This window comes from Sturnus vulgaris, chromosome 25, assembly GCF_052056855.1.
Source record: "Sturnus vulgaris isolate bStuVul1 chromosome 25, bStuVul1.hap1, whole genome shotgun sequence".
NCBI lineage: Eukaryota > Metazoa > Chordata > Aves > Passeriformes > Sturnidae > Sturnus > Sturnus vulgaris.
The window spans coordinates 2,377,255-2,403,226 of NC_142267.1; the positions used below are offsets into that span (position 1 = coordinate 2,377,255).

General features: G+C 41.9%; 3 protein-coding genes across 8 annotated transcripts in view; 1 reads left to right on the forward strand and 2 right to left on the reverse strand.

Annotated features, from left to right (window-relative positions):
- The window catches only part of CFAP74 (cilia and flagella associated protein 74), a 36,937-nt gene extending 32,022 nt beyond the window's left edge, over positions 1 to 4,915 (reverse strand). For 2 of the 5 annotated variants that reach the window (XM_088178683.1, XM_088178680.1), the window contains exons 1-5: positions 3,612 to 4,839; positions 3,137 to 3,227; positions 2,554 to 2,700; positions 2,251 to 2,349; positions 727 to 831 (exon numbers count right to left, since the gene is read on the reverse strand). In XM_088178683.1, the coding sequence (XP_088034809.1) occupies positions 727 to 831; positions 2,251 to 2,349; positions 2,554 to 2,700; positions 3,137 to 3,227; positions 3,612 to 3,981 (812 nt within the window). In that variant the 5' untranslated portion in view covers positions 3,982 to 4,839. Of the gene's footprint in view, positions 1 to 726; positions 832 to 2,250; positions 2,350 to 2,553; positions 2,701 to 3,136; positions 3,228 to 3,611; positions 4,841 to 4,871 lie in introns of those variants that run through there. The other 3 variants (XM_088178681.1, XM_088178682.1, XM_088178684.1) reach the window with 3 other exon arrangements.
- A 1,822-nt stretch (positions 4,916 to 6,737) lies between these two features.
- LOC148221240 (uncharacterized) lies at positions 6,738 to 11,510 on the reverse strand. The gene is made up of 2 exons (XM_088178707.1): positions 10,988 to 11,510; positions 6,738 to 7,987 (listed from the first exon to the last, which is right to left on the reverse strand). Exons 1-2 carry the CDS (start codon positions 11,462 to 11,464, stop codon positions 7,877 to 7,879), a joined length of 588 nt encoding a protein of 195 aa, XP_088034833.1. The 5' UTR covers positions 11,465 to 11,510; the 3' UTR covers positions 6,738 to 7,876.
- A 73-nt stretch (positions 11,511 to 11,583) lies between these two features.
- On the forward strand, positions 11,584 to 25,708 carry GABRD (gamma-aminobutyric acid type A receptor subunit delta). Of its 2 annotated transcripts, none has more exons than XM_014883901.2 (9): positions 11,584 to 12,231; positions 18,993 to 19,105; positions 19,661 to 19,728; positions 20,084 to 20,304; positions 21,100 to 21,182; positions 22,490 to 22,627; positions 23,539 to 23,694; positions 24,250 to 24,461; positions 24,783 to 25,708. In XM_014883901.2, exons 1-9 carry the CDS (start codon positions 12,164 to 12,166, stop codon positions 25,080 to 25,082), a joined length of 1,359 nt encoding a protein of 452 aa, XP_014739387.1. In that variant the 5' UTR covers positions 11,584 to 12,163; the 3' UTR covers positions 25,083 to 25,708. The 2 variants fall into 2 exon arrangements, with proteins under 2 accessions (XP_014739387.1, XP_014739388.1); XM_014883902.2 differs by having other exon boundaries at positions 11,586 to 12,231; positions 23,542 to 23,694.
- Positions 25,709 to 25,972: the final 264 nt, after the last annotated feature.

Consider the following 25,972-nt stretch of genomic DNA (forward strand, 5'->3'; position numbering starts at 1 on the left):
AGCTTTTATTCTTCTGTGTTTTGCTGAAGGAACCAGATACGATAGAGCTGAGTACATTAATCTGTTCTGTGTATTGCAAATCACACAATAAACAAGTCAAGCATTTTAAAGCTATTACACAACACTGCAGCAGAACACACTGTATCCTGGTTAACCACTTGCCTAATCACAGGTAGAAGCTCGTGCCTGTGTTCCTCTTTCGATGTACCTGTGGTACCAAAAGATAAACAAACTCACCTGTTGCCTCCTGCAAAAGACAGTTTTATTCTGTCTGATATAAAGAAGTAATTTATTATGTGTGAACAATCAATTACAAGCAGCAATGCAATTAGCTTGGCATAAAAATACACAGTATTGCTACAATGCTCATTTTCTATCCTTTCCTTTATGCCCTGTAAAAACACTAAGAGGCATAAATTACAAGTATTTATGCTTATGCACAGACTGATTTACTTTAGTCCAGCTTATTTTACATTTCAAATGAGACCTGTTTAGGTCACAATTTATGCACCTCTCAAAATAAAATTCAAACTTTATTTACATGTGCAAAACTAACTTGGAGACTGAGCCACCCAATTTTGTAAGAATGAACCATGCAGGCTAAAAGTTGCTCTAGAAAGTAGTTCAGTATTTACATGCAATTCCTCTATCGATTAACTTTTGAATCCATCCAACAGCATATGAAGAATGTAATAAAGATTATACTTTCTTCATTCCCTCACTTACAAGTTCTGTTTTAGTGTCAGAGCAAGTCTCAGCTCCAGCTCCTTCTCTCTCTCCAGCTCAGTGCACAATCGGCTGCTCACGGCCTGCAGGCGGGACACGGCTGCACTGCCGACATTAGAGAGAACCCATCAGACAGAAATGTGAACGCAGCCCCCCTTGCAAGATCAGCAAGAATAAAGCACAGTTCTAAGGCTCAGATTTATTCAGCAGAATCTCAGCAATTTATACAACCTCTTGTTTAACCTTCTAAGTGTCCATTCTGGAGGCAGAGCTTTCTTTGAACTCATACACCAGTTGAAAGATTTCAAAAGCACTGACCAGTAGCTTATTGCAGCTATTCACTTCTCAAACTGATAAAAATAGTATTATTCATGAAGATAGGTCTAGGTGAACCTAGAGAACCTAGACTGATTCTGCTTTTAAAATGGTACTACAATATTCTATACACTTAGCCTACAACTGCAGCATTCCCACACAGTTATTTTCCTTCTCTCCCCAGGAAAACTAGCAGACTACAGGATCCACAGACAGTGGCCTGATTATACCCAACATAAACTCCCATCCTCCAAATGAAAATTGGATCTTCTACCTGCAGCTACTCCTCTAAATTCAACATTTCTATATTGGCATTGGCAGTGCTAACTGGAGCCAGGATTTGAATTATTGCTAAAACACAAAGACTTTGAACTTCATAAGCCAGAAATCTAACAAGCCTTCTCACTCCACTAGTCACTTGCTAAATGCAAGAGATTGGGAGAATTGCTAATTTTTCCATATCTAGACCTCTCCATGTGACCCATCATAAGGATAAACACTACACTGCTTTTCTGTCTTTGCTGGGATTTGTTACTGTCTCTGAGATCCCACTTGCACCATCTCAGGAGGCTCATTTGCATCAGCTCATCAGTTTTGTTTAAGCAGCTCTCCCGTTCTGGCAGTTAACCTGCCTTCCTTCCTCTCATTCATTGCTGCTCTAACCTGGAGATTAACACAGGTTAGAAATGCAGCTGCGAAGTTTGTTCACAAGCCTCTGGCTCCTGGTACACAAGCCACCCACTGCTTTCTATTTAAACCAAATGTGAAGAGTACAGTAAATTGCCTCCCACTTGATAGCACAAGTGTTTTAGAGCAGCTCCTGTATGCAGAACTACTCCTGAAAGGCATTCCTGTATTCCAGAACAACACAAGAAGGAATGGCACACGTATGTGTGCATTTATAAAAATATACACACACACATATATATAAATCCTGACTGAGTAATCACCAGAAGCAAAGCCATGACCTCCAGAAGTGTCACAGCACCTTGATTCATCAAACTGAATAGATAATTAAGACGCTGACAGACATAATTGACAGCAGTGGGCTAGGCTGATTTAATACCTGTTGTTACATTTTAAAATATATGCCTCTTTCCTACCCATTCCCAAATTTCCACCTCTTTCTGCCCTTATCCCATTAATTACACACAGATGAACATAGTGGATGCCTGCAATCCTTGGTATCCAGAAATACTCTCTACCTACACATTGCCAGCCTCCTCCTCTCTCTCTATTTCCATGTCTACATGATCCAGCTGCTTTGCCAGCATCTTGCTCTGCAGCCGACAGGCACTCAGCGTGTCACTGCAAGAAACAAACACATCATTTTTTTATTTTTTGTAGGTTCTTTTCTCTTCCCAGTGAAACTCTTCTTTTTGGGGGCAAGATTCACAGCCAGGATTCCTGGCAGATACGTGGTTCTATAAATGCTAGTATTTATGGTGGATACAGTACCTCAGTACTTGCTGGTGATTTGTGCTGATGGATTATGCTTGCTTAAACACTAACCTGGTATTTTTGACTGCCAGTTCCTTTTCCCTGACCATATCATCGAGCAATTGGAGGTTCCTCTGTGAGGCTGATATGCGAATTTTGTCTGCAGACTTCATAGGCTCAGTGTTACCAATGGTGCCCAAAGAGAGTCCTGAGCTTTGCCTTTGAATTGGAATACACAACCAACAAAGAAACATCATGTGAAACTGTAGTTATATGAAGTTTGTCTGACATCTTACATCCCTGCTTTCTGTTTTATTCTAGCAGAACTGTTACAAATAAGACCATTATAAATAAAGAAGAATATGAACACAAACAGCACAGGAAGTTTGCATACATGGACTTATGCCAGGATTTTCAGTACTGGATATCTAATGCTGAACATTCATACCCTCATTTAAAGCACTAATGATTTGTCTTTGTTTTAAAATGCCTGTGGCTCCTCTTGATCCCACCTTGGCTTTGCAATTTTAGTGCTCCTGAACAATAGTTTACAATTTTAACAGGAATATTCTAAACTAGTTTAAGTCATGTCATACTGAGCTGGTCACTCAGCACCACAGAGGAAATTCTGTTTGAACTGGAACAAGGTATTTACGTGCTAGAATCAGACTGGTCTCCAACATCTTCAGAAGTGTCCTTGTTTTCCATCTTGTCACCACCATCCAGGTCTTCTTCCAGTTCATATTCTAGCAGATATTGAAACAAAAGCTTAATAAAGAGACTTTGAATTTTCGAATGCAAAGCTTTCTATACTTGCTGTCAAGTCACAGTGTGGAGAATCAGAAATGACATTTTATAGCATTACTGCAGTGTACATTAAAAAATTCATATGGTAAAACACACAAGACTATTAAACACCTGCAAAGGAACAGAAGAATGTTCTCTGCCTTTATGTGGAAGTATCACCAAGAATCCCATTTTTGTGGGAAAATCCCAGACAAGAACAGGGAGGGGGATAAGGGAGGATAATGTATTGTCAGGTTCTGGCCAATGATCTAACATGTTTTATCTTAAATTAAGTTTACATTAATATCAGTTTTTTGTGAGTTATCAAAACCATTCATTTTCACCTTCCCAGTGTTCTTCCACGTCAGGGAACTGACCAACTGCATCTTCTTTGTCTTCCTCTTTTTGTTCTTGTTCTTTTTCCTCTTCTTCTCTTTCTTCTTCTTCCTCCTCTTCTTTTTCTCTTTCCTCTTCTCTTTCTTTTTCTTTTTTTTCTTCTTCCTCCTCTTCTCTTTCTTTCTCTCTTTGTTCTTCTTCTTCTTCTCTTTCTTTTTCTTTTTCTCCTTCTTCTTCTTCCTCCTCTTCTCTTTCTTCTTCCTCCTCTAGAAACACTAGAGGAGATATTTGCTGTTCTCTCTCACTATAACTGATCTCATGATCTTCCATGCTGACAGTTTTTTTCCAAAAGACCAGGCTAAATAAAAAGAAGAACATGTTTTACACATCAAATGTCCAACAGTAGTGCTGACTATCTCCTGCAGGTGAATTCACAGCATTTGGTACATACTTAATGCATGTGAAATAACTGGATATAACCACATACCACTGTGCCAGTTACACATTTTGACTATCAACTATAATAAATTTCTTGGTGAAAAGCAAGGACTCTGCTTTTTTTCTTTTTTTTAAACAAAATTGGCTCAGTAATAAAACAAACCTTCTGAATGGATTTTATCCACTTACACCATGACTTTACCCCAAATGATTTGGGCACAACTCCAACAATACTATTTAATCTTGAGCCTTGAGGAGTTCTCCAATGCAAAGCAAAATGTTCCTAAATTTTGTTACAATTTGTTAGATTTCAGTAAATTCTGCATGTCATCTAGAATGAGTTATTACCACATGGTTGAGCATTTCACATCTTACTCACAGAGATTTGGACATATGATTAATTTCAACGAAGGTGGCTCAGCTTTGAGTGCATTTATGTAAATTCTTCTGCAGAACTCAAGAAGAATCAATAAGAAGAGAGCATCTATTTTCTCCAGTTAAGGAGCAGAGAAAACACACCCCAGGATTTAAGTATGGAGGAATGATAGGAACCACCTTAAAGCCAAGTAGGATTCCTACGCTGGGCTACTGATTTAGGGATGTTGGTGGCACTAAGAAGTGGCACAAACATCAAACCAGCTGCCAATGCAGCATGGCCTCAACGCCTCCAGCCAAACCACTGCGTTATGAGGTAATGCGGCTCCAAGTCCCAAGTAACAAAGTTTGGGGTGAAACAGGCCGAGATGCTGAGCACGGCAGAAGGCCCGAGCCCTCCCAAGGACAGTCCGGGGCAGACTCGGCGCTCCGGGCGCTGTCCCCTCACGGCTCACCGCGCTCAGGCCCCGGCCCCGCTCCTCACGGCCACGGGCCCGCCGCGCCGCGCTGCCACGGCAACGGCGCCAACCACCGCGCGCGGGGGCGCATGGCCGCGAGCCGCCCCCGAACCAGCGCGGGCGTGGGGCGGCGCTGCCGGCGCGGCTCGCTGGGTCCCCCCCCCTCCCGCGGCGTGGTGCGGGCCGGGCTGGCTCGGGAGCCCTGGGCTAATGTCCGGTGTCCGAGGGCCAGGGGCCGTGGGCTGGTGTCCGGTGTCCGAGGGCCAGGGGCCGTGGGCTGATGTCCGGTGTCCGAAGGCCAGGGGCCGTGGGCTGTGGTCCGGTGTCCGAGGGCCAGGGGCCGTGGGTTGGGGTCCGGTGTCCGAGGGTCGGAGTCCCTGGGCTAGTGTCCGGTGTCCGAGGGCCAGGGCCGTGGGCTGATGGCCGGTGTCCGAGGGCCGGGGTCTCCAGGCCGGGGTCCGGTGTTCCTGGGCTGATGTCCGGTGTCCGAAGGCTGGGGTCCCCGGGCCGGGGTCCGGTGTCCGTGGGTCTGGATCCAGTGTCCGAGGGCCGGGGTCCCTGGGCTGAGGTCCGGTGTCCGAAGGCCGGTGTCCCGGGCTGGGGTCCTCGTGGTTGTTCAGATGATTGAGTTCCTGAGATTTGAGCCATCTTCAGCTGCTTACTTGAGGATTGTTTACATTATTTATTCTCAGAGGTAGATTAAAATATGAACCACTGACTCGGCTCCTGTCCAGGAGTGGTAGCGAGTGAGCTTTTGTCACGTTATTTAAAAGAATGATTTACACTTTGGAAATACAGCGGCATTAACAATTCCATGATATTAGTGTCAGTAATTACCCTGGTGGGAACATCTCTACCTGTGCTGCCTGTCTGGGACAACTGGTTCAGGTGGTTTTAGGTAACCAAAGCCAGAGACATTCTCAGTGAACTTTCAGCTTGGTGTTTATTCCCATACACTTATAAACTTTAAGGAAGTTGGTGGCATTATGAGTGAAATCCTTTCTGTGAATTCAGATGACTTGCTGCAATGTGAAGTCCTGTTGGGTTTGGGGCTGGAGCACACATGTTAGAATACTGAAGTTTTCCAAGTTTCAGTCCAAAAGGATGCTATCTTAAATGTCTTTTCAGAAATAAGCCTGTACCATCCTAACAAAATAGTTTCACCACTAGTTACTAATTAAAGGTTATTACAGCAGAAATCATGTACTGCTCATGCTGCCCATTTATTATGTCACATTCTGAACAGTTCCTCTGGCTTCAGCAGCAACTGCAGCTCTAGAAGTTCCATATGAACTTCTGTAATTGTTATAAATATGCACAAAATCACTACATGAAAAATCTTTTGATGATATTTCAGTGATTTACATAGTGAATGTCTGTGTTCCTAAAGTGAATCAGTTTGAATTCTGCAGCAGAATCTCCTGAGCCTGTGTGTTTGGTATCAAGTGTTCAGGTACCAGATTTAGGGTGCCCAGAGAAGCTGTGGCTGCCCCATCCCTGCAAGTGTCCAAGGCCAGGTTGGGCTTGGCTTGGAGCAACCTGGGAGAGTGGGAGGTCAGGGGGTGGACCTGGGTGAGCCTTGAGTTCTCTTCCAACCCAGCCCATTCTATGATTCTATGATTTTAGCTCTAAACTGGTAATTAACTGGGTTTCCTTTCTGTTCTATTCCTTATATTACCTTGACAAAATCAAGGACCAGTGTGGCTGGATCCACAGCAAAGCAGATCCCTGTTCCCTCACTCTTGGCTCTAGGCCTCAATGACGTGCCAGAGAAACCCAGCTATTCAAAGATTCACAGGGATTCAGTTATTAAAATACTGAGACATCATCCGCACCAAAATACACCCTGATCTGTACACAGAGACAGATGCATTCTCAGATTTATTTAGTTGAAAACGTTCCTTAATTGTAAGCAATATTTCTGTAATTGTTATCGTTGCTATGAGAGTAAGGTCTAGGTTTTGATCCCAGGCACACAAGCACATGCTGCTAATCTGAGCATTTATTTCCACTGGCACACACAGTATGGAGTATAAATTACTCACAGTGACCAGTTCATTGTCCCACATTTATGCTATAGGTCCTCAATCTTGAGAAATACACAGACATTCTTGGCTCTATAAATGGTGGAATCTTGATTTTATGGCATCTATTCATATTACATAAAACAAATTACATACAGACATTTGCTGGATTAAAGCTACAAGATGTAGGCTAAAAATATGCAGTGATTAACTGTATAGCTCTCTCTGCAGATCTGGAATAGTTATAACTGTGTTAACTCTGAACCTGCCAGTTCCCACACTCCTTGAGTCGGGATGAAAAAGATCCAAGCATGGATTTTCCCCTCAAGAAAACACTCAGAAGAACACCTGGAAATGTCACTGATTGCCAGGTTCTTGTGATATTTTTTCAGGGTATTTTTTCAAACACTTTGCAACTGTTTGAATTATTTTCATAACAACAACATCAACAAAGGTCATGATTTTGTGTCAGGGAATAATGTGTTTTTAGGGAAAGACAATGTAAGATTTTTTGTCTCTCATATAGATAGGAGAAGGGAGAAGATATCTGCAGTTCCTCTGAAGGAAATTATGGCTCCCCAGCCAAGTTCTTATCTCCCAATCTACAGTTTATGTCTATCAACTTAAAGCCAGTGAATCTTTAAAATTTAAGCTCCAGGAAATGTACAAAAAAGTCTTTGGTTGATGCAGCTCTTCCAGATTTTGTGGGCTCTGGACCCCAGTAATCCATCTCGGAGAAACTGGGAAATGGAGTGAGCAGATCCAAGTGAAAGCCCTGCTGTTTTGCTCCCACGAGGTTAAATGGAGAGGCATTTCTGTGAAGTTCCTGCAGTTCCACCTCAGGATCAGCTGGAAAGGCAGCAGAGCTGGCCAGTTCACTCTGCTGTATGGCTGCATACTGTGCTTCCACAGGCAGTTGGCATTTCCCTCTGAACGTTTCCAAGGTGACAGGAGCTCATATATGGAGCTTTCTGGCGTTTAGGCAGGAAGACATGCCAATAATGGAATCTGCATTTTGGCAGGATGGTTCATATCAATTACATAACACGACTTGTCTGCCCCTGTTGTTTGATAGGGATCAATGTTGGCCTGTAAACAATGGCAAACATTGATTTGTCGGACTGTAAATAATGGCAAACATTGATGAGCATCTTCCCAATGACTCATCCTTACAGATGTATGGACAAAAAATGAGAGGGGCATTTGCTATCAGAGCACTTCGTGGGAGAATGGCCTGGGATGGCACCAGCTGGGAGTGCACTCCTGAGAGCAACTCATCTGGGCTAAAACTATCATCTTGGTCCTGGAATTAGCCCTGGCTTGGGGGACAAGTGGGGAATTTCATCCCAAATCTGTTGCATAAAGAAAAGGAAAGGAGGGCAAAGTGTCTGGCTGCAGTATGCTTCAAGATTATAAAAAAAATTATGCAGACTGAGGGAGGAACTAGATGTTCTACAGAACATTAGGAAACAGATAAAAACTATATTCCTAGCACTTAAGGCAGAAGAGAAATTAATATTGTGATTATCCAGATACTGATTAAATACAGACACATTTGTGTTGGGGCTGGGGGATGTTCATACAGTGCAAGTACATTACAACCTCTGAAATGAGCTAAATATTCCCACCATGCAATTGCTACTGATATTCCCAAATCTCATTTACAAAAATAGGCATATGTGTGTAATTTATATATCTAGAGACATTTGGCGATGTTGCCACAACAGTCTTTCACGAGCTGCTTAGGTGGAATCATGGGAGGGTGAGACTAATTATCCCTGTGGTACATTTTTTGCCTCTAAAAATTATATGTGACAATATGACATCTTTATTTTGCTGGCAGTAAAACCACCTGTTCTATTTAGAAAATGATCTATTAAGAATACAAGGTAACGCAGTGCAACTGTAAAACAAATTGAAATAATGTCCTTTTGATACAGTCTCAAAATCCTGAATAATAAATGACTGAAAACTTGGTTTTTGGCCCAAATCACTGAGCATGCTTCTCCTCTATCCCATCAAAATACACCATCCAATAAATGTTTATATGGTAGCAGTTACAGAAGTATGGATAACTGTGATCAGGGAAAATTCATACCTGTTACATATTCCAGAAGAAAAATACTTGACAGATACTGAAATGTGGGTTTCTGACTTCAATGTAGTAAAATATGCTTCCAAGTTGTGACCTTTATTACTGCTTGAGTAGGGTAAATACTTCAAGAATTAGTAATTGTTGATATAATATCAATAACAACTAATGATTTAATAAATAATAGTGATTAAATGTCATTGTAAAATTGTCCAGATGTAGATGGAGCCCATTAGCATTTGACCTGGCATGGACAAATACTACAGAAACACAGATTTAAGGACCACTGTGGTGCTTTCACAGATCGAATACAGCTTTACTACATCAAAGATCAAAGTTTGCCCCAAGCTGTGTAACTCTGAGCTGACATCCTGGTCCTGCTGGAGCTGCAGTGATCCCACACAGTCCCTGAGGATCCTGCTGAGCCCCACGTGCCAGGTCAGAGGAGAGGATGGGCATTGCCATGAAAGCTGGTGCCAGGTCAGAGCAGGGGATGGACATTGCCATGGAAGCTGGTGCCAGGTCAGAGGAGAGGATGGGCATTGCCATGGAAGCTGGTGTCTGCACCCATAGGGGTTGAGGAGAAGCAGCAGTTTGTTAGAGTGAAAAAAAGGCTTAGGAAACGTTGAGTATCATGGGCCATCTTTTTAAGACTATTTGACAGTTCCTAGCCACTAGCTAAAGCTAAAGGAAAGCTTTAATTATTTTCAAGAGGATTAGATGAGAATGATTTGGAGAGCTTATTTTTTTTGTTGTTGTTTTGATGCTTTAATGGCAATTTTAATAGTTTCTTAATCTGTGTCTTAGCAATTTTAATCTGTCATTGACTGTAATGAGTTTGGGATATTTAGCTAGAACTGTAGGAAATTAAATGTATTGTTGATCTTTATTATTTTATCTCCTCTCATCAATTTTATCTCCTTCCCTTTGGCAATAGGAGTTATTTATTTTGAGTGGGTTGTGCATATATGTGTGGATATTTATATGTACCAGTCTATTTTAAATATGTATTGTATATAAAACCAACTAAATCCAAAGCTGAATGGACAAAAATTTGCTCTTCTTCTTTATAATATGAGGCTATAATCAAGACCCTTGTAGATAAAATGTAATTTATTCATCTGAGAGAACTTTTACATGTCTTTTAGGATTGCCATTGTATTTTTACTTGTGTCAATGGTCACTTTTGCAGCAAGGTTTGTCCTTTCAGAACATGTGTTACCATGGTGTGCTTGTATCAACACACAAATACACACCTCACACACTTACATGTGTCATCCACACAAAAAACCCACTCAGACACAATCTGAATGTACAAAGTGCCTCTGTGGTTTTTTTTGCTATTTTCACAGATATATGCTGAAGACATAGGAAACTGTTCTTTTTTAGTAAATTACGTGAGAGCTGTCCAGCCAGAGGGGAACAACACCGAGGAATTCTCAGCATAGCTATGCAGCCCACTAGACCATCAGCCTTAAGAGCAGGAAAAATATGAAAAAAATCTCAACTGAAAATATCCCAAAAGGTGTGAATATCCTGTTATAGGGAGAGACAAAATCATTCTGTTCTGTGTGTCACCAGGTAAATTCCATTAAAAATCTTTTAGTTTGCCTCCTAAACAACAACAACAACAACAAAAAATTAAAATTCATGCAATAATCTGACTCCTTGATTTAAAAGTTGTATCTTTTACTCCTTTTTGGATGTTAGCTGCAGGATTGCCACTGAAACAGGCAGAGGGAGGAAAAGATCAGAAAGAAAAGAGCCCCTTACATCATTGTCAGAGGTTTATGACATGCTTGTATTTGTTGTATTACATTTTTGTGTGTATTGTGTACATCTGTTCTCCTAGATCTCACGGGCTGTTATTCCCCTCACCCACCACCCCTCAGCAGCCATTTGAAATGTTGGTACTAAATAACAATACAGAACTAAGAAGACAAAAAGATGAATCCAACACTTTACCCCAGGTGCCTCCGTTCATTAGCTTAAGGTACCTGCACAATCATTTTTGTTTCGTGATATAATTTCTTGAAAATGTCTCCTTCACACTGTTTCCTTTGTGGGTTGGTTTTAAAATTGTCATTCGAGATTGAACAGCACCAAAAAGCCGAGGAGGCGGAGGAGGAGAGAAGGAAAGAGCGAATATGGAGGAGAAAACCGAGTTTGACCTGCAAGTCAAGATGAACCCGAGGTCCGGAGGAGCCCCGTGGCCGGGTCCCCGCTGGCCCCGTGCCCGGCGGAGGTCCCGGGAGTTCGCGAGGCACAAGAGGTGGGAGCTGGACGATGGCAGCCGGGATGGAGCAGTGAACTGCTCCGAGCGTTTCACTGTAGAGAAGCCCCTCAGGAGCCCGAGAGCGGCGAGGCAGAAGTTTGTATTGCGGGCTCTGCCCCTCTCGGTGGTACCGCCGGGCCGGGACGGCGCGCAGACGGCGGAGAAGCGGCATTTCCCTGGCCACGGTCCCCGGCTCCATCGGCGCTGAGCTCGGAGCGATGCTGGAAGCCGGGCTGCAGCTGCGGTGCCCGGGTGCCGCCGGGATTTGCCGGGAGCTCGGGGGGGCGGCGGGGGGCGGCGGCGGCGGCGGCGGTGCATGCGGTTCACTCACATGCCCCGTGCGGAGCGGGCACAGCGGCTCCGCGCCCCCGAGCGCCCCGGGACCGGCCGCCCCTGCCCTCGGCTCGGGCTGCAGCTCCTCCTGCTCCTCCCCGGCACGATGCGCGCAGGACATTAGTGGCTCTGGAGCACTTTGAGTCGCTCCCACCCCGCTCCGTGGGATTAATCTATCCTTTTGGAGGTTATTTTCGGCAAGCAGCCTCGCAGGCGGGCAGAGCGGCCGGAGGAAGAGCCCGCGGCAGGGGAGGGATGCGGGAACAGGGCAGCGGAGCCGGGCGGGACTGAGCCACCCGCAGAGGAGAGGAGGAGAGGGAAGGAGAAGAGAGGAGAGCAGAGGAGAGCTGCCCTGCTCCCTGCTCCCGTGCCGGGCTGCCTGCATGGCTCCCGGGCATTGTGGAGATTGTGGGGGCTGCTGCTGCTGAGCAACCATCCATCGCTTTAAACTCAGCCTCAACTTAGCGCAGCAGGCAAGAATGGCAAAGCCACTGGAGCTTTGGAGCTGCCAGGAGAGCCAGGGAACCTGGGTTTTGGTCGCTGCTGTCTAATAAATGGGAGTAAAATGGAATTTCTTACCTGGGTTTTTCCTGCCTTGATTCTACTGTGCACCCAACAGCACAGGTGTATCAGGTAAGAAAACATCTTATCATTCTTTCTTAGACTGGCCTCAGGCAGCCGTTCTCTCGGTGTAGCTGGAGTGAGTGATGCCAGCTCTGGCTGGGGCTCCCACTTTTGCTCAGGGATGCTTTCTGCACTTATGGGCCACCACTGCTTTGAGTGAGCGTTCAGGAGAAAAAGGGCCCTTGACTGAAGAGTTTCCTTAATGTGCCTCATCTGTTTCAGTTTTTTCTTTCTTCATTCCCTAGCCGAGAATTCACTTCTGTCAGTTTAGCAGCAGTTTCTTGACTTAGTCAAGGGCTGTGTTTTTAACAGGATGCTCCTGGAAACCTTTTCCTGAGGGCACTTACTCTAAATTGGGGACAATCACTTTTTGTAAGGCACTGCAATATCCCAGCTCAGCCTCAGCCCCTCCAGCAGCTCTCTAGGGGCCTGCTTGAACCCGAAACTCTTCCATAAACCCCAGCACAACCAGTGGGGTGCGAGCTGAATAGCTTTGTTTAGGGTGTCTTTAGGTACCATTAAAACCCCAAAATATAACCATCCACTTCTAATGAGTTCATTAAGTCTCCTGAACTTGGGTTAGCAGGAAGAGACTGTCAGAGGTCTTAGGGGGAAAAAACATTTGGAGAACACGAACCATTTCTTGAAATAATAAATTTTAAAGAAATATATATATTTGCAGCTCTCAGCCACATTCCCTCCGAAGGTGTTAGCTAGGCAACCAGCGATGGTCTCGGTATATTCTTATTCTCTCCAGATCTGGAGGCTGGATGTGGAGAAAGCTTGCCATGATTACGCAATGAAAATAGGGGGGGGAGTAAAAAAGAACTTGCTGCATGTAAAAACATGCCTACACCCCCCAGAGCAGGGGTGGTTGTGGCATTAAAGGGGTCTTACATCTTCTGCTTCATAGACATCCCTAATAGCTTCAGAGGAGTGGAAGAGGCAAAGTGGGAACTGTAGTAAAACATAACATTGTTGTTACAGGTTTTGGAATTAATCAGAGAGATCTGATTTTTTTCACTGGGAAGGAAAAGAATCTTGCTCAGAGAAAGTGTCAAGTCAACTGCTCTTAGTCAGGACTGACAGAATGATTTATCCTGTGACCTTGAATCTGTTATCCAGGGTCAGATCCTGACACCCTCAGACTCTGAAGCAATCCAGTGTTACAGGAAGGCAGAAGAACTACTGCTTATTACCTAAGGGCACCCAGATCTTGCCCATCATTTCAATGATCCTGTTTCTCCTTCTGCAACTGGGCTACCATTGAAGTTGTGGGTTGAAAAGTGATGTTTCAGTACATAAGACCAAAAAAGAGAGAATTTTAAGGAAGAGTCAATCTTCTCAGCCTCTGTCTCCAAGGTCTGCTCCTAGGCACAGCAACTGCCAGGATATGTGTTTGTTGGATACATTATTTATTCTGTTATTAATTCCCTAATTGACTTTCTTTCTCCAGTTACACAATAGTGATGAATTGTTTGGTAGGAATACGTCTGCTCATGGCAGACTCACACAAGGCAAATTTTAACTTCTGAAATTCCAACTGTCCATTTTATAGTTTTCCAAATATTCCAAAGTGGGAGACATTCCATGGTCAAGGAAAGCTGCTCTGTTTGGATTCAGGATGGAGGGTGGCTATGGCAGGACACTGTTTAATCTTGTAAAAAGGGAGTAGCCTTGCTTGCATGTGTACTTTGGATCAGTTAAACAGAACTACAGTAAAATTTTATCCTTGCATTAGTAAAAATATTTTTGGTATGAGATGCTTTTATGAATAGCAGCATATTAATGGGCAAAACTGCCAATGGCTTCATTCTAAAGCTCTGATTTTGTTTTGTAAATGCAGTGTGATTTGGAATTTTGATGATAGAGGCCATCCAAGACCCCTAAATTCTCTGCTCCTGAGTTCTGTGCACTGTATATTGAAAAAAACCAAAAACTTATTTCAAAATGGAAGAATATTTCGGTGATTTTGAAATTCACTAGTAAGACAAAAGAGACAAAAGACTTCCCAAAAGCGAAACTACCAGTGAAAATAATGTTATGGTTTGGCAGAGGAGGGAAGTGGGGGAGATATACAGGCTGCCTCCTCAGAGCATTTCTGAATACCCTTCCAGGGTGCTTTAGCTGTGTGTGAAGCTATTTCTCTGTCATGTGTGTTATTAGACTGAAGTGAATGAGCCAAATTCAACCTAAGTCAGCACATTTTTTTTTAAATAGTGGTTTTTGGTCTGCTCAAGACAGTGATTAGTGGCAGGAATTTGGCATTTCAATGACTGACAGGTCTTTGGGACAAAGACTGTGGCTTCCACTATTTTATCAGGGTTTGAGATGCTGTGGATGCTGCAATAATAAATGTGCCACAGTGAATGAGATCATCTGCAGAAAGATACTTGGGGAAATATTTCTTCATTTGTGTGGGGAAAGAGCACTTCTGAGAGGAGTTTTGGGGTGTGTGTCTGTACTTTGTAGTTCCTCACTGAAAGAGATTTTAATTCTCTAATTAAAATAGGTGTATATTTTATATTTAAGTTTCTACTCCATTAAGTGACTTTTATACTCTTGCATTTAATTGTCATTCTGCTGTGTGTCTCCCTAAGCCTTTCACTTCTATTCGTGGAAACAGAGCAGCTTTAGCACGTGAATGTATGCAAAGAGTGGTCCATTTTCTGTAGCTTAAAACTGCCAGAGAGGCTTTGATGTTCTAAAGGTTGCCATGAATTAAGCCTAATGCTCTTTCACTTACATTTCAAAATACAAAACATATTTAGAGTGAGCTTCCCTTGGAGTGAGGAATGGCAGATGGGAAGGATATACACATTGCTCTGGATAATCCTGGAATTTGGCAGAGGTCAGATTATTCACTGACCTTGCAGGATATTCCTTGTCTTTTTCCCAAGGAAAAGTTTTCTTCAATGGTGATGACATCAGGGACATCTGTCCCAAATGATTATCAAAATGAAATTTATTGATCCCAGTCCTCCAGTCAAACTGTTTTTCCATCTACCAGGTTAAAAGATGCATGTAACAGTGATGTTACAATCCCCAAGAGAATCAGGTTAGCAGATCTAAAGAAGAAACAGAAGATGCAAAAAGTGATTTTCTACATCTTAGTGCTCTGTGAATTTTTCAGAAGATCAGTGCACCCTCCTGACCAGTGTGGCCCCAAATAAGTGTTCCACTGGCCACTGACTTAAAGATTCTAGCTTTTTTGCACTGATCCCAGAGATTTTTTGGGCAAAAATGAAATTGCTAATACTATCCCTTGCTCAGCTGCTGTTGTGCTCTCATTCACATGGAACTTACAGATTGCTTCTTGCTTTGGTGTGATTTAAATACCAGATATTTTCTAGTAATATTGAACCTCTAGCAAGTGTTTTCAAGCAGTGTTCTGGAAGAGAGCAAAGACTAATGCCTCAGTTGTCTGACAAGCCCTTTAAAGATGTGCTGTCCAAGTTGATTGATGTTTCTCCCCCAGATCACTCCACATTAGTAGGATGCCCTGGTGCTGCAGCAGCTGGGAGGGAGATGTCAGCTTGGATAGGAAGGATTTTGGGATATGTTTACTTTTTTTATTCTAGAACTGCTAGTACTTAGCTCTGAAAGAGATATTTCTTTGCTCTGTCATGTGACATTCATTGCTTGGAGTTGCTTTCCCTAACCTGTGTCAATATTAGGGAAAGAGGAACTCCACAGATTTGTGCAGTTTGCCAATGGGAATTTCCTTTCCCTTTGTCTATGCAGGAGAACTCACTATTACTTTCATGCTTTAGACAGCAGTAATCTATTTTCAATGAGCTCAGCTGAGGTTCTCCAATGCTCCAGACATGGACAGATGCAAATATGTTCTCAAAAATCCTGCTTGAAATGAAATGTGTACAGAGTCAGAGTGTGGATCATTCTTCTTCAGTTTTAGATTTGGGAATGACTTCCAGAGGGACAGAAGTCCCCAGGACTGTTGCCACTCAGCCAGTGAGGCCCTCCACGCTGGCCTGGTACAAACCAAGGAGAAGCTTTTCAGGAGCTCTTTTACCCCTTGGATTTGACAAATCAAAACCTTGATATCACAAAGTCCTTTTTCTTACTGGAACAAGATTTACAGCAGCTTACATTGGGAAGTGAAGTTGCTGAATCAACTAATAATACTTGCCTTTCTTTTCATCCTTACTGCTTACACTATGAAAAGTTAATCCCTTCCAATGCATCTTTTCTATGCTGGTCTTCCTTTTTCAGGTACAATAATGAATAATATTTTAGGCTATGTATAATCCCAACTGCTTATCAAGGATGAAGGATATTCTCCCACCATCCTTGTTGTAACTTTAAAGCACTGGTTGTGATGTGCAGAAGTCTAAAGGAATGACTAGGAGTTATCACCACATGGTAAATCGAGCCATAAAATTATTTCAGCTGTAATATTTTAATAAGCCTCCTGGTATTAAGTGCATATAGCTCCACTAACTCCAGCACATTTTTTACACTGATGATCTGACCCTAAGGCTTTATTAATAATAGAAACAAGATTTATTTTAATTGTGTCATGGATATTTAAGTAAAACTCCCTCTAGATTGTAATCTGCTTAAAACACATGGCAAGCTATAGCCCTCAGTCTTTAACCCGACTCTCATAATTTTCCCTTCCTTTGAGCTCCATGGCTTTCCTTAATGCCATTAAAATCGAATCCTGACACAGGAGAACAGCTGCACTCCAAGTGCTTTGTAAAAACAGGATCAGACACATGAGATACATCACTCCAGTGCTGTCACCTCTGACTTCAATCCTGTTTTCAAACACTTTACTGAACTTGGTTGTTTTAGCAATAGAAGCTGAAAAGCATCACCTTCTATTGAGAAAGCAAAGAGATTTTTAGCAGATGTATTCATTCAAGTGTATTGTAGTTATTTACTCTAATTAGGAAAAGACATAGAGTACCATTCTTTACATATAAAAGGATCTCTGACATTTTACAGATTAGAAACACCTATGTCTATGGCTGAGACTTGTGAGTTATAAATAAGTATGTTTTTAAACAAACTTATTATAAAGCTGTAACTTCATAAAAGTAAATAATGATGATTGGATGATTGAAAGACTAGAAGTCTGAGAGAAAGAAGTGTTGATTTAGTTGATGAGACCCAACAAAGAAAGAAAAAACCTTTGTTGACATTGGTTATAAATCTTCAAAGTCCTTGTCTAAATCAATTATGTTATTCCAATATATGTAGCTGAAAACATGTCTTGGAGTGTTCCAAGATCCTTCCTCAGAAGAGACAGAGGGACCTGAGAAATAGCTGGGATAGTAATTTGAGATGAACATACAACAGTGTGCTCATGGCAAGGAAATCTTATAAATGAAGTTTAACATAACATTTTGCTGGGAACCAATGAAGTTGCACTTGGAGCAGTGTCCCTGTGCTGAGAGGTCACAGAAGCTTTGACAGCTCTGCTAATGCAGAGTCTTCAGTGTTTCTGCTGCTCAAAACTTACATTTACACATTGTAATCCCAGAACTCCTTCCTTATATAATTGTGTCCAGACAAAAATTTTAAGACCAGGACAATCAGAGGTTTGTCTTTCAGTCTCCTGTGAGAAGAGTTGGTTATTGTAGGATACTCTGTTCCTGTGCTGGCAGTAACTGCTCGTGCTGAGCTGAATGCCCAGGCTGGCATATTTTGGAGAGAAAAACCATGTGCTTTATGTGGGTCAATGTCACATGAACACTCTAAGAAAGTTATGTAAGTACCAAGGCAGAGTGTGTTTGTGGTGTATTACTCTGCAGCCTTCCATGGGTATTTAACCATTTCTCTCCTATGACAAGTCATAGGCACCTCTCAAATGCCACATTTATAGTTGGGCTCAGTGGAAGATGCTAAACCAGTGCTCAGGCAGCTTTGATCCAGTACTTGCATTCAGTTACAGGCCCTTTCAAACCACTGGCAATTCTTCTCCTTGCAAATGGTGGTGGCAGACGTTTTCCCAGCCCTGTCAATCACAGTGCAGCGAGAGGAACAACATGAGCAGGCACAGATCTTCAACGGGAGCCTGCCAGGTTTCACAGATAATGAAGACAACACAACCTTGCCTTTGTTTGTAAGAGATGGTGGAATATCCACGTCACTGCTTGTTCCAGGGCTGAGGGGCTGGCAGCTGCCAGGGGCTGGCAAATGGCAACCAGACCCTGGGTAAAGTCTCCAAGGACCATCAGTGGCCTGGCAAAAAGGGGCACCCGAGAGAAGGAGCCTGATTGCTGGGAGGGGCTGTGCCATGAGCACTAATCCCACAGCAGCACATCTTCTCCCAGCCAAAACCTGCTGCCTGTTATCCAAATTCCAGATGTGCAGTTTTTCCTGTTTTCACATTTGACAATGCACCAGCCTTCTTGATCTCAGCTGTTCCACAGTAAGAAGCTGTCACAGCTGCATTTCAGTGTTCACAGATGCATTTTAGGCAGTGTACAAAGGATCTTCATTTCCCTCATGCTTTTTCTAAGTTTCTAAATCTATTTTTCCTACTGTTTTTTTTTTAAGAAAGAAACTTATAAAAATATGTACTTAAAAGTGTGTGCTTAAAGGTGCCACAGTCTTGCCTGAAATTTGTTTCGATTGAAACAGAAATATCTGAAATGGTTTTCCTACCTATAAAAATCTCCAATATAGCTGATTCTACTGTAGGTGGTCTCTGGTGTAAAATAAGTCAATAACTTCCATTTTCTGTCATTCCTCTGTTTGTAAACACGGGAAATTTTAAGATCCTTATTCTCTTTACCCAGAGCTATGAGTGACATCGGAGATTACATAGGTTCCAACATTGAAATCTCCTGGTTGCCCAACCTGGATGATTTGATGAAAGGGTACGCACGAAATTTCAGACCAGGAATTGGAGGTGAGACTTGGAGAATAAATAATATCTCTTTGGTTCTTACAGTCCTTCTGATGTTTATGTGAAATTCATACTTTAAAATGCTTAAAAAGTTGTGATTATCTTTTCCTTGGATGCTGGAAAAAATAACAATCAACAATTTGCTTGATTTTGACAAGAGACAGACTGTTCAACAGCAACACAGGCTTCTGATGCAGTTCTTAAATCGTTGACATCTGAGTTGAAGGGATTTTGTATTTCATTAAATGGTGATAATTTCTACATCTGCTTGAAGTCATGCTGTCTTAAACTAGATAATGTGATTTCCAGAAAGGATTCTATCATTTTCAGTAGTTGTGATTTTATCTTGTGTCCCTTATCACTGAAATGAGGTGCGCTGTTGGAAATTGAGGGCAGAATCAGTAAAAGATTTAAAATTCTTGCTTAGAGAGTGTACTTGACAGTGGAAAACACTTCAGTATGTACACTCTGTATGAAAGAATTAACAGTCTGGGGTCACTGGTATTTTTATGGGTACTGTGATGATATAAATCACCCATTCAAACGTTTTTTTCTCAGGTCCTCCCGTTAATGTTGCTCTGGCAATTGAAGTAGCCAGCATTGACCACATCTCAGAAGTGAACATGGTACAGTATCAGATTTTTTAGTTTTGCTTTAAAAAAAGCAAAGATCAAAACCAGAAGTTGCATTTGTTGAGCTATAGAAACTGATTTTCTTCATCAAGACCTATACAACTCTTGCAATGTGTTATGTATAACATTGATATTAAATCACTTTTTTATATCTTGTGCTTATCCATAGCAGGAGCATGTGACAGAAATTCAAATGCTTGGGCAGCTCCCTGGTTGACTAAGTATAAAAATATGTATTTACACTGAAAACAAATAATATATTTCTAGGCTAAGACATTGATTTTTGGCTAAGTTCCAAGACATTATCATTGTCAGCATCACATCTTAATTAGGATTTCTCTTGTCACAGGAATACACCATGACAGTATTTTTGCACCAGAGCTGGCGAGACGATCGTCTGTCTTACAACCACACCAACGAAACTCTGGGCTTGGACAGCAGATTTGTGGACAAGCTCTGGTTGCCAGATACTTTCATAGTCAATGCCAAGTCTGCCTGGTTCCATGATGTGACTGTGGAAAACAAACTGATCAGGCTCCAGCCAGATGGAGTCATTTTATACAGCATCAGGTGAGTGACAAACAATACAAGTGTACTCTGTTGTGTGTTAACTTTTTGAACGTTGACAATCACTCAGCACTCCTAGGAGGATTTCCTAAAATAATTATTAGCTAAAAATTGAAGAAAAGCTCCTATTCACTATCCTTTTCTTTATAAGGAGAACTCAGGAAGGTGTCTTTGGCAGCACTTTCCCATTTTGCACTGCACAGTGACTGATCATGTCCAGAATGCCCTCAGTGGGAGAGAAGTCTCTCGTGGCTTTGGTCACCAGGCAAGGAGGTGCTGAATGCAGAGCAAAGATTCTGTTCTCCACTCTCTCACTATAGTCCAAGGGAACTGTGAGCCTGATTTAGGCTCAGCTTCCCCATCTTTCACACAGACAAAGTAGAATTTCTCACTTTGGAAGAGGGCTGTGGCTGGAACTCAGTAACTATATTGAGAGTAAATTGTGTAATGTTCTGAAAAATAATGAATGTGCACCTTTGAAACTGTAAGTCCAAAGTCCCCCTTAAGGTATTGGTAGTGATCTTGGGGACAGTGAAAGGGAGGAGACTGAACCAGAAAATTCCTTTTTATCATCATCAGTAGTTGCAGAATCCTCTGACATTGGACGAGTCATTTGACCTTTTTTCAATTCCCTCTGCCTCTGGGTTTCCCACAGACTCGGGCAGCAGCCAGCAGAACTTTGAAAACAGTTTCCTTTGTTAGTATTAAGGTTTCAAAGTTTTCCACTCAGTCTTTTGAGTTCTGAGGGGAAGGCTCTGTCTGAATGTAACTAACTGGTGTCCACGTTGCTCCAAACAGGATTACCTCAACAGTGGCCTGTGACATGGACCTGTCCAAGTATCCAATGGATGAGCAGGAATGCATGCTGGATTTGGAGAGCTGTAAGGGCTGAGTACCTCTGTGTTTTGTGTAAAGCTGCACACGTGGGACTGAGATAGCTGGACATGAGATGATTCTGCTTTAGTCAGTGGAATGTAAGGGGTGCCTTGGGGTTTAGAGTGAACAGAAATCTCTTCATTCCCTGTGTTGAGCATTGGACTGTGGACTTTTCAATACCAGTTCAGCCCTGGATTTTATTTAGGGATGATGAACAATGTACTGTCCTGCTGATAAGTGTCTGGAACTTTGTGCTTTATGTGGAACCTTGTGCAGTTTTGACAGTCACTGGCATTACTGAGGTTTGTATCAAATCCAGTGAGAACAAGTAGAAAAGCCCACAGGCAAAATGTGATGTGCTATTTTTAATTTATGAGAAAATAGGAAAAAGAAAGATTTCCCTGCTTTTAATGAATGCCATTGTGACCAACCTTCACATAGCTCTTTAACTTGCCTTGGCATTTGTGTATCTGTTACACAGAAATCCATCAGAATACTGCATGGATGGGCTTAATTCATTTGTACTCACAAAGGAGGGTGAAGAATGGATTTATATTTTATCCAACTTGTATTTAATCTATGATCAGCATGTAATTCCCATGAGCATTAATACTTCTGAATGAAAATCACCACTGACACAAGCAGGGACCACCCCAGTTAGGGAAAATGAATGTGGTTCTTAGATTAAGAAGCCTACAGGTCCTGAGGGTTCCAGAGATCAGGGAACAGCAGATCCTGAGCAGACCCCTTGGCCTGTTGATGCAAGTTTCTCATTTTCTTTTTGTCACTGACTTTGTTTTCTAGGCTGTTAACCACAATACCATTTTATCCTGTCAAAAATAGCAATCTACAGTTTTACTTATGTAATCACCAAATGCAGAGGCAGCAGACAGTGCCCCAGCAATTCATTCCTTCTCCCAGAGAGTTCTGCAGGGAGTTTTGGTGGGGGTTGAAGATTTTTAATTGAATTTGAAGGCTTTCATTCCAGTGAAACAAACAGAAATAAAGTCTCTTTAAAAAAATGGATGCTTTAGTAGCAAGCTGTCAATGAACAGCAAAACTAGGAAAGATTAATTTCCTGTGGATTTGCATATTACGTAAATCCTCTCTTTCATATCCCCTCTTTCTGTCATGGCCCTGGTGCCCTGCACCTCTCCAAAGCAAAGAGAATTATCCAGACTGAATCTCAGCACATTTGCAACATGTCTGGCAGAATCAGCATAGCAGAGGAATTAGAGAACTTCTACTATGGATTCTCTAAGCTCTGAATTTTTCCCTCGAACTTTGTGTTCATTCAGCTTTCTTTTGGCAGATGGCTACTCTTCAGAGGACATTGTCTACCACTGGTCAGAAAACCAGGAGGAGATCCATGGGCTGGATAAACTGCAGCTTGCTCAATTCACAATTACCAATTACCAGTTCACAACAGAAATTATGAACTTCAAATCTGGTAACATAATCTTTCTTCAATTCAGGGACAGTATCTGACTTTTTCCCACAGAGAGAAACTTCCTCTATCTATAATAGAAAATCCTTCTTCTTAAGTAACTAATTTAAGAACCTGTCAGGTTTCTGATAAGAGTTTCCTTCATCTTCCCCTTGTAAGAAGTGCTATTCTTTGCTGAGCATCCAGGTAGCCACTGTAGTGTGTTCTGTCCTTTAGTTCTCTCTGCTCGACCAGATACTGTGTGGAGTAGCCAGACAGCACTTGATAAAAAGCACTTGAGGTATAGCTCACATTTTCTTGACCTAATTTGCAACTTCAGATCAAGAAAAATTTCCATTAGCCCTGATGTGATGGAGCTTATGACGTACAGTCAGATCAGTCTAATTCCACCCTGTAGAAGTCAGTGGTGTGTATGTCTATCACTGGGCTTATTGCAATGTTTGTACAAGATTGGAGTCATTTCTTTCCTGCTGATTTTTCATCCTCTTTCATGTATTCAGATTCTCATTTATGCTGCACATCTCCTCTAAGCTCTTTTTTGAGTTTGAAATTAACTTGGCCTTTTAAAAAATCTAAATTTAGTATCTGGAGGACTTTCTACAGCAGATGATAAGACAGTACACATTTTGAAGCAATACTGTTATTTGAGAAGACTCATGATTTTATTTTCAGATCTGGCATTGATATGACCTGAGACAAATCATTTGACCTATTCTTAGCTGATGAAAGCTGCAGTACCTCGTGCAGGGTTTATGAAGCATCAGTCGAACAGCATTCAAAAAAGCTTTTTATGACCCTTGTCCAGAAGATGTTAAAGAATATAGCTGTGTGTCATTATAGGAAATGCAATTTTTAATATCAATTTAACTGTAATTCACGCAGCCAGAATCCCTTGTGCCTGCTCTCTTTTCCAGCAGGTCAGTTTCCCAGGCTCAGTCTCCACTTCCACCTTCGGCGAAATCGAGGAGTTTACATCATCCAGTCCTATGTCCCTTCCATCCTACTGGTGGCCATGTCGTGGGTGTCCTTCTGGATCAGCCAGTCAGCTGTGCCTGCCAGGGTGTCACTAGGTAAAACAGATGGCTTGGGACTCACGGGGAAGGGGGTGCTCAAGTGGTAATTGTGCTCTCTGATAATCCTCATTAAGGTGCATTTATCACCACTGTGTTTACATTTGCAGAGGGGGGGGTTCTTTGAAAGATTTCCCTCCCGGTTTAATTTCTGTCGTGTTATCAGAGCAGCTGCCTCAGTAAGTAACAGCAAATAACCACCTAGGGTTAAAAGCAGTAATGACTGTGAAAGAAATGAAAGAATTGATTTGAAGGAACTGGGACAGTGACAAAGAAACTGTTCCTAGAGCTTGTGGGTCTGTTTGTGTGACTTAGGGCTGCCAGACGTAAAAGCGTTTGAGTTTTGGGTTTTATTTCTCCTGATTTAGGACAAAACAAGGATAACTTGTTCAAAGCTGCCTTAGTCATACAAATGCAGTTTCTTAGAAGTTCCTCTGTTTTGAAAATCCGAAGCCACAGTATTAAGGGGTTTTTACTGTAAATAATCCTCAGCCTCATATTAATAAATATATTTATGTAGTAGTGCATATATTTCTCTCTCATGCTGCCCTGCAGGTATCACCACTGTTCTTACAATGACCACACTGATGGTCAGTGCCCGATCCTCACTCCCACGAGCCTCTGCCATCAAGGCACTGGATGTTTACTTCTGGATCTGCTACGTGTTTGTCTTTGCTGCACTGGTGGAATACGCCTTTGCACATTTCAATGCTGACTATATGAAAAAGCAGAAGAACAAGATAAAGGCGAGAAGGCAGAGTGCAGAGGTCAGTAAGTGTGATACTGGGAATAACTTTGCCAAAGCAATCACCCTGCTTCATGACCTTTTTCTACAAATTCTTCCTAGGAAGAAAGGCTTCGAGAATGTTCTTTATGGTGCCTGAGTTATTCAGAGCATGTAAAGCCATAACCAGAATTAAAAGTGGTAGAACAGAATCTTCCCTCAGTTCTGTCAAAGCAGGGGCTAAATCCTATTCACTACAGATAGATCCCATTGGTGTTTCACCATGCTGCTGCCATGGATAGCTTGGATGAATGACACTGTCCTTGCCCTATGAATTGCCATTATTCTCCTCTTTCCTTTGCAGATCAACGTGAAGAATGCCATTGTTCTGTTTTCCCTCTCCATAGCTGGTGTGAACCAGGAACTGGCCATTTCCAACAGGCAACACCGAATCCCCAGAAGCCTGCCTGGATCATATGGCACAATAGAAATAGAAACTGGAGAGACAAAACAGCAGCAGGGAATAAAACTGGACAAAAAGACTGGCCTGAAGTCCCTCTTTAAGCCCATTGATGCTGACACCATTGACATTTACGCCAGAGCCGTGTTCCCAGCAGCCTTTGCAGCAGTCAATGTTATATATTGGGTCGCATACACAATGTAAAGACAACAAAAAAGGAAAATTCTTCCCAAGACCTACAAACTGAACAATACCTACAGGCTAAAAAGCCCTCACTGAAACTGAATTGAGGCACCTCTTCTCAAAATATTTTCCAACTAGCTCAAGATGCTTCCAAAGTCAAGAAGATCCTGCTATGAATTCCTCCTTAGAGCAGCAATTTATTGCTGACCTGATTTGATACAGTAAGACTGCACTCTGCCAAACAATTTCAGCTCTTTCTTTCCTGTAATACCATGAGACAACTTTTCGTATGTACATATTTGTAGCAAAAGTTTAAATCTTAAATGACCATGGTTTTCCTCCACTTCAAGGGTTGATCAGTAATGAAGATTTGGCTTTTCACACTCAGATAATTTCCTTTTTATTTGTAATGAAAGAGCTCATTCCTCACTTCTGCACGAGTGGTTTTCTGCATCTGTAGGCTGGTTAGGTTTAACAGTAGTGCTAAAGTTGAAGGTTTTAATCAGAAAAATCTCATGAAAAAAGCAAAAGGAAATAGAGGGGAGTGGAGGTTTTTTCTTAAAATATTATTTGTCTTGGATAAAGTATTGAAAAATTTCAATGCTCTTAGTCACAGCATGAAATAAAATATACTACATAAAATTCTACTGAATTGTTAATAATGACTGTATTACATTTCAAATCTAAGCTAATGAAAGTTTAAACACTTAAATACAGAAATATTTATTCGTTTAATAGGCCTCAAAATAGATAAAATTATTTAGAACCACAGGGAAAACTCAGGCTTCCTGTGTTGGATTGGGAAAAATTTGAAAGGTGCTTGATAATGAAGGAAGTCGGACTCCATTTGCAGAAAGGACTTTAGAATTTGTTCTGTTAATTTTCACTGAGAATCTACCATGTGTGCCTCT